The sequence below is a fragment of the Rhipicephalus microplus genome, chromosome 4, assembly GCF_043290135.1.
Source record: "Rhipicephalus microplus isolate Deutch F79 chromosome 4, USDA_Rmic, whole genome shotgun sequence".
Taxonomy (NCBI): domain Eukaryota; kingdom Metazoa; phylum Arthropoda; class Arachnida; order Ixodida; family Ixodidae; genus Rhipicephalus; species Rhipicephalus microplus.
This window is the reverse complement of record NC_134703.1, coordinates 57,980,715-57,988,464: the sequence shown is the minus strand read 5'-3', so window position 1 is coordinate 57,988,464 and position 7,750 is coordinate 57,980,715. Positions and strand designations below refer to the sequence as shown.

The window sequence follows — 7,750 nt, the reverse complement described above, 5'->3', positions numbered from 1 at the left end:
TGTACGACTTGGTCTTCCTGCTTACTGTGGGGAGGTGTACAGCCAATATGAAGTGGTCACTACCGAGATCTACCGCGAGGTTGGACCAGTGGGCGTCGGAGATATTCTTGACGAAGCATAGATCCGGCGTAGTATCTCTTTGCGTGGACGTACCAGTGCGAGTGGGGAAGGCCTTGTCCGTAATGAGAATAAGGCCCATGTCATTCGCACTTTTCCAAAGCTCGTTACCTTTGGGTGTGTCGTACGTGTAGCCCCAGGCGCTATGCGCAGCGTTAAAATCGCCTGCAATCACTAGCGGGTTAGGCCCCGCGAGGCGGACAGCTTTCTGGAACAAGCGTGTGAATCTTTGTCTATGGTGGCTGGGACTACTGTATACATTGAGCATGTATACGCTTTGTTGTGATATGTTTCCAGGGAGGATTTCGACCATAACGTGCTCAATTTCGGGCACATTGAGACTGTGCGCTGTGCAGGTAATCTTGTTAGCGACCAAGGTGGCGATACCGCGTCCTCCCGAGGGGCCGGGCAACCACTGGTATCCGGAAAACGTGGCGGTTGGTACTACAGTCTCTTGTAATAGCATGATGTGAGGTTTGGCTTCGTGGCTACGGAGGTATTGCTGCAGGAAAGCTTTCTTGTGGGTGAAGCTCCTGCAGTTCCATTGCCAGATTCGCAACTCGTCAATTGGCCTGGCCATCTTGAAGCATTAAGAGTTGGCCTGAGCACCCGGCGGGTGCATAAGGGCCGCGTGATGCGGTGGACTGGGCACGGCTGTACGTTGCGACAACGGCTTATCCGCGGCAACGGCAGGGGCGACGACGTGATCAAGATATTGCTCCACTTGGCCCAAACGATTACCGTGTACCGCGAGAGTAGACTGCACGAGAGCCATGCTTTCGCCAAGAAAGCGAAGGCTTTCCTTAATCGCCGATAGCGTGCTCTTAATGTCGTCTAACTCTTCCTTTAAAGCTGGCTGGTCGTGGGCGACCGCGCGTTTCTTGGGTGCGCTCTCGCCGTCGTCGTTACCAACGCCTACGGGTTGCGGCTGCAACGGAGTGACTGCATTGTCGTCGTTGTCGGTTGGGGGCATAGCAGCGCGTGCGTTTCTGTCAGTTTTTAGTTCGGCAATTGCGACTGTGAGTTTGCGTATTGTTTCTTTCATCATCGCATTTTCCTGCTTTAAGATCGCTATCTCAGAGGTGTTGTGTGTATCATGCTCTGGGAGTGATCCCGACCCTACCTGTGATGTAGTGTTTCCTTTTCTCCGGACGGCGTCCGCCCAAGTGAGAGGTCCCCGCTTATTCTTGCTGACGTTGCCTGGCGATGGTGGTGCCGATGGGCTAGGCGATCGTTGACGCGAGACCCCGGTGAGACTGGGGTGAGGCCTGGAACTGGCATGAGGCCCGGAACCTGAGTTGGAGCCGGAGCGTGATCCGTGTCGGGAATCTGAACGGGAACCGTGACGTGAACCAGAACGAGACCTGGAGTAGCCTCGCGATATAGATCTGGTTGGGGTCCCACTTCGCGCGCTGCGGGAGTGGGTCCGAGGGCGGCTCCGGGACCTCGATACACGCATTGTGCGGTTCCTGGGACGACTCCGGGATCGGGACCGGGATCGGCTGCCATTGGGTCGACCATCTGTAAAAAGCTTCGAGGCCTGGTCGTCGTCAGTGGTTGCATTGAACTCATTCATTGCATCGTAACTGTTGTGTCGCATCGAGTGTGCTCGCTCCCATCGTCGTCGGCGCACCACGTATGGAATGTGGTAGCGTTCTTTACATTCCCTGTCGGCAGTGAGGTGGGTTCCTCCGCAAAGCTTGCATGTTGGTGTGCAGCGGTGTTCCTTTTCGGGGTTCGGCACGCTGCAGCCTCTGCAGATAACGTCTCCAGGGTTCGGGCACACGTCCGCTCGATGGCCGAGCCGACCACAGGTGTAGCAAATATCTATCTGTCTACGGTATAGTGTACATTGAAGTAGCACTGATCCGTATCGCACAAAATTGGGCACACGATGTCCATCGAAGGCCACGATCACTGCAGTGGTACTTCCGATGCGCTTGGCAGCCAAAGCTAGTGGATTGCGGTCGTTGACAATCTTCGCATCAATGTCCGCCGAACCGTCTTGCACGGGAATCCCTCGAATGACACCTTTGCATGTAGAATGTGGTGCCGCTTCGTAGGCACTAACTTCATAGGTCTAGGTCCGACTCACAGTGAAAATAATAGGATAAGCGTTTGCGAAAATCACGTGCAACTTAACTGTATGGTTACTGGCCCAAGCAGAAGTTTCAACTTATGCCTCGGTCTTTCCTGGGGATAGTGCTGGAACCTCCTTATGTTTAAACGACAGATGACTACCTCATTTTCGTTACATTGATGTTCATAGTACATGGTGTTTTATGCATGAAGTAAATAGTTAATTATTTCGTTATATCGAGAGTTTCGTTATAAGAATGTTTAACCACGCTTTATTGGATGCACAATGACAAAAAAATGTACAGGGAAAGGCTGAGGGGGCTGAAACATCTCGACCTTCCGAAAAACAAACCGAGCCATCCCGACTCACCTCTCCCCACTGGTTGCGCCAATTCTCTCGCTCATTTGACCAGTACACTTTTTTCTAAGCTCCATTGAACGTACCGAAAGGTCACAATTTTGTGTCGGTTTCTCATTTCAGCCTTGTTGAAGCAATAAGTGCAATATTCATGATTGATTCAATGTTTTCGAATATTTCACTTCTATCAAGAACTTCATTGTATGCAACAAGTGCAATTTCGTGGACTGCCCTCTTGGCTACGTATTAGTGCCAGGCCAGAAAATTGATTCAAGCCGACTTGTCACCTTTTCTTTCACAAAACACACACACACACACACACACACACACACACACACACACACACACACACACACACACACACACACACACACCTTCAGTCTACTCCCCGTGCCTAAAGCCCCTAGAGGCTTTTTCCGGACCAAGTAGCGCTTTTACATGTGAATGCACTTCTTAGTCGGGCAATGTCTGGCATCCGGCGGTATCCGCAGCGGTGTCCTCGCGCCTTCAGGTGTTATTTCTCTTCTCACTCCCTCTCCAATAGCAAGCTGCGGGCGGTCGCGCGCTTATCCTCGCCATTAGCAACTGGAGCATGTGGTGCGAGGGATTGTAGTAGAGGGTAGGTGCTGCGCTTCGCCGCTCATTCTCTTGCCGTTCCCTATCTTTCATCCTTGGGCCCCACTTTCCCGTCCGCTCGCACCTCACTCTCAACCATTCACTGGCTGGGCGCCTCTCAAAAGCATCCAGAAAAGTATGCTCGAGACGCCGCAGTGAAACGCCAAGTCGAGAACGCTGTTTGTTTTGCTCACTTCAAAGTATATTTTAACCATTTACGCTAGGTACTAGTGCTGGAAACGCATACCACGTTTCTCGCGACAAAAACGGTCTAAGAAAAAAAAGAAAACACTATTTTTCTAACGCTGGGTTGTCACGCGCGAAACGCCGTTACGTACGCTACGAAATGCATTCGCATTTCCTCAAAATTCCCTTCGGGGAGGTGGGGTATTTTTTTTTTTCATGGCACACCGAAAGCGCTCCAAAAGAAATCGCGACCACGACCTACTCTACTCCTGACCTGCCCAGAGAGCCCCTCCCCAGCGCCCATGCTCTATTTCACACATTCTGCCGCTAGGGCCGTAACCTACGAGTGGTATGGCGCTAGTCAGCACCTGTTCGCTGACGTCACCTTCACTGGTTGAGGCCAAATTTCGATCAACAAAGCACTTACAGTGTGCATTTATTACGCAAAACTTAAAATTATTGAGAAATAATTATATTAAAAGTAATTCAGAATTTTTTTTTGCAATCAATTGAACGTGACGTTACATAGGCTGTCCTACACCATGTAAATCTACGTGTTCCCCCGTTTGTCGACTAGTGTGCTATAAATACTTCAGTGCACTGAACTGCTTACTTGACCAGCAATATAAGTGAAGAAATAGTCACATATATGCCTGCAGTTCACCACAAATGCAGGCATTCTAATTCCAACACCGTCAAAACAACTGTAAAGCAGCAGACAAACAGGTTATAAGTAGCGCCACCAATCGTGAGTGGTTGAACGAGAGCGGGGACACGCGCTTCCATAGGAACCCTACTACAGTGTACACTTCTAGTACATTCTAACCCTTCTTCCACTGCTCAAATAATCGTTTTTCTCTTCTTTCCACTTTCCTCCCATTTCTCTTCCCCGCAGGCACTGCGCCGTGCTCCCGACCGGGTTGCAGAAATTAGGTGCCTTTTCTTATCTTCTAACCACTACCACCACTACCACATATCTGAGCATGTCAGGAGTAGTTGGTCGTGACAAGGCCTCCTAGATTTCCTGTGCCTGCCGGATTATCAGCGGTCACTTGGGAAGCGGCGGTCGTAGGAACTACGGTGGTGGCGCCACTCAACTATAGAGTGTTTTCAAATAGGTTTTTACAATTTTGGAGCTTATATGCAACAACAATAACATAAAAAAGTTTTAAAAAGGTGTAAACGTAATTATAATTAACCCTACGTAAGTGACGCCGTCATTTAACAAGCAACTATTTTAATTCAAGGCATCCTTTGAAACCAGTAGCAAACGCCAAAACTGCCAATCTCAAAGGCTGAGTACAAAGACCCTTATTCCGACGTAGGCAGCGCCTTTTTAGATGACTGGTGTTTCGCGCTCATCCGGCAGGCACAAGAAATCTAGGAGGCGTTGGTCGCGATCGCAACTTTTTGTTTCGGTTTCGCTTTTGAAAGAGTGGCGCTAGTGTTCTCAATTGCGGTGGCTGCTGGTATTGTAATGGGAGCCTAAAGATCGCCTAGAGGACGTCCCTTTTTTTTTCTTTCCCATCAGTGTGCGTGTGTGTATGTGTGGTGTAGTCGCGTAATGCAACTAGTGCAGTATCTTGTAAATACTTAGTCCTTCCTCACCGTTATTTTGTTTCTCCTGTCGTTATAGTAACCCTCAAAGTAGTTCCTTTCTTACTGCAGCCCGGCCAAACACCCAACCATTTGTTACGAGACGACTAGCTATCGATTATTTACGAAGATAATTTAGTCATTTCATTCTAGCCTAGTACTCGTGTACCGCGAGTTGCTGCTAATTGTCCTTGAAGTTAGGTCTTTGAAATACCAGAAAACCACCCCCTGACGTATTTCAAGTGTTAGACGCTATTACTTTCTTATGGTGAGCTGACACCATGCTGAATGACCTGAACCTTCCTGCGCGGATCTACCTGGCTACAAGGCTTCAGAAAGGTATGTGGCGGCCGTATGAAAAACGAAAACGACCCCAGTCCCGTTCAAACGCTCAGCTTACTCTCTTTAGGTTTCGTCGGTCGCGCATCCTGTGCCTGACATATGTTTGTTTTGATATTCCTCTAGGCGATGACCGATAATGTCTTACAATGAATTGGAGCAAGGTTATCTGGGCCTGACAAGTCAACCACTGTTCTGCATAGGTGATGACTGTGGTTATATTAACTGGAACAAAATAGAAAAGGTAATGCATTCTGTCAATCGCATGAGCACGTGCGTGCGTTACTTTCTACGTTACTGAAAATTTCCAAAATCGCTATCATTCATTGCATGTCGATTTTTCGTAGTTCGTTAGAAAGCTTGCTATAACCGTTGTGGGCTGCTACCCTGAGTGCTTTCCCGGTAAGCATTTACGTTGCATTTATTACTGTGAAACAATATCCTTCTTAATTGCGAATGCCAGCTTGCGTAGTTTTTTTAGCTTCCCCTTCCCATTTTTTTCTTCATGTGCCACAAAAAAACAACAACAGTGAAATGGCTGAGAGGTATATTACACGGAAGAGCACGAACTCAATTAAACATTGCTATGGGACAATTTGTTCTAAGGTCTTATATGGTTTTGGGGCATGTGCTTATCGTTGCACAGTTGCCAGGAAGTTGCACAATACTGTGTGGAGCTCAATATACATGTTTCAGCAGAGCGCACAGGCTGGACACGTACTACCGCACGGGCCCATTGGTGTTATGTGAAACCAAGAACCGTGCCACGAGCTGTCTCCATGGTTTGAGGAAACAGGAAACGTTTCTCACTCCTTTATCGACTGTTCTCCGGTTGCTGCCGCTGTGTGCGTCCAGCTGCCCCCAAGCTCTTCAATGTCTTACTATGGCTTTCCCTTGAATCTCTCAACAAACGTGTCCATTTTTCACCCTTGGAACAGACCTGCTGTGGATATTGCCGCTTATTGGAGGGCATTAAGATGTGTATGTATGCTTCTTTTTTTTCGTTTTTGTTTTCCTTGCTTTGTGTTCTGTACTGATGCAGCCATTTCTTTGTACCTCACTTTAGCATTTATTTCCACCTTGCTTCTCCACTATGTTACTGTCATATTATTATACAAGTTTGTGTTTCACGCACAAGGCATTGCTGTTTTTCAATTTTTCTTAGGTCAATGCAGCCTAATTTGTAATTGAACTTTGTTTTATGTGTTCATACATTCAAATTGCATCAAGTGCCCTGTATAAGAGCATGCATCTGATTAAAATACGATTTTGCCCTTGTAACAGGACAGATGCATTGAAGCTTAGATTTATTAAAAAGGTTTGGGCTATAATTCAGTATTATTTGTTACATGCACAACTCTATTGCCTCACTTCATGATATTAGCTCTCATGTTGCAGCTCTCCTACAGCATGTGCATCATCAGGGCTCATATGCGTGGTGTCTGATATGCCTGAAAATTTTCTGAGTCTAATATGACTGTCCATAAAAGCTTTGATGAAGTATGTTGACAAGAGTCAAAGAAGATATATTAATTTGTTTTTTCTGTACTTTTACATAAACGTTCTTTGCAGCATGTTTGAAAGTAGTAGTCTCTTGTAGCACGTACTGCTTCTTATTTGCTAATACGAAAAAGCTATTAAACTGAATATGGATGTATCGCACAGCAGCTATCGGCAAGGAAGATACAGAAGCCTCTGCTACTTAATAGCTTTTTCTTTTGTATATGCATCCGCCCGTCCAGTTCTTGGTCATTCATGTTCTTGAAAATATTGTTTGGAGAAACTGTGGGATATTTGCTGACACATTGTTTGCCTGTCTAGGGAAGACTTGTACGATGTTTACGTATTATAATTGAAAGTGCACTCTGGCTTGGCCCGTTACTTTGTGGGCACCATGAGCTTAATGTGATATTACAGTAAAAGATAGGTCATTAGAAAAACCGGATAATGTATACGTGTTCTCTGGGCACAGCCAGCATATGCATTGCTTAATAGCATCAAATTCTTGTCGATTGTGTCATATTTGGCCGCAATTTGATTGATTTGAATCACCTTTTCAATGTGCCGACCGTGAAGTGCTACGCAAAGGAGCAAGAACATCATTTACGGCCAGCGGAAATGGCCATGGGCTTTCAGAAAGGCATGTTTGCCACCCACGATTGCGCTGTTGATACATAATGACCTGTGTGCTCAGAGCACATTTAAGATTAAGACTTAGGTCAGTTGAGCCACATTTACACTGTGAAAGGTGTTGCAAATTACTAAATTGCAGCTTTTCCATTGCTTGTATGCTAAACTGCAGGGTTTTTTTAATGTCAAGAAGTTTAGTGTACATTCATGTAATAAACATTTGTTTATTGTTTTATTCATGCTTTCGATAAATTGGCATTTGGTTAATTCGGACAGTTTCTTTTTGGTCCTGAGAAATATGAATGAACGAGATTTACTGTATATGAAAGC

General features: G+C 46.5%; 1 protein-coding gene across 20 annotated transcripts in view; it reads left to right on the top strand.

The window, feature by feature from the left end:
• The first annotated feature begins 4,849 nt into the window (after window positions 1-4,849).
• Window positions 4,850-7,750, top strand: part of l(1)G0196 (inositol hexakisphosphate and diphosphoinositol-pentakisphosphate kinase) — a 71,334-nt gene continuing 68,433 nt past the window's right edge. For 19 of the 20 annotated variants that reach the window (XM_037422948.2, XM_037422944.2, XM_037422942.2 and 16 more), the window contains exon 1: window positions 6,015-6,271. In XM_037422948.2, the coding sequence (XP_037278845.2) occupies window positions 6,164-6,271 (108 nt within the window). In that variant the 5' untranslated portion in view covers window positions 6,015-6,163. Of the gene's footprint in view, window positions 5,291-5,416; window positions 5,535-6,014; window positions 6,272-7,750 lie in introns of those variants that run through there. The other variant, XM_037422940.2, reaches the window with a different exon arrangement.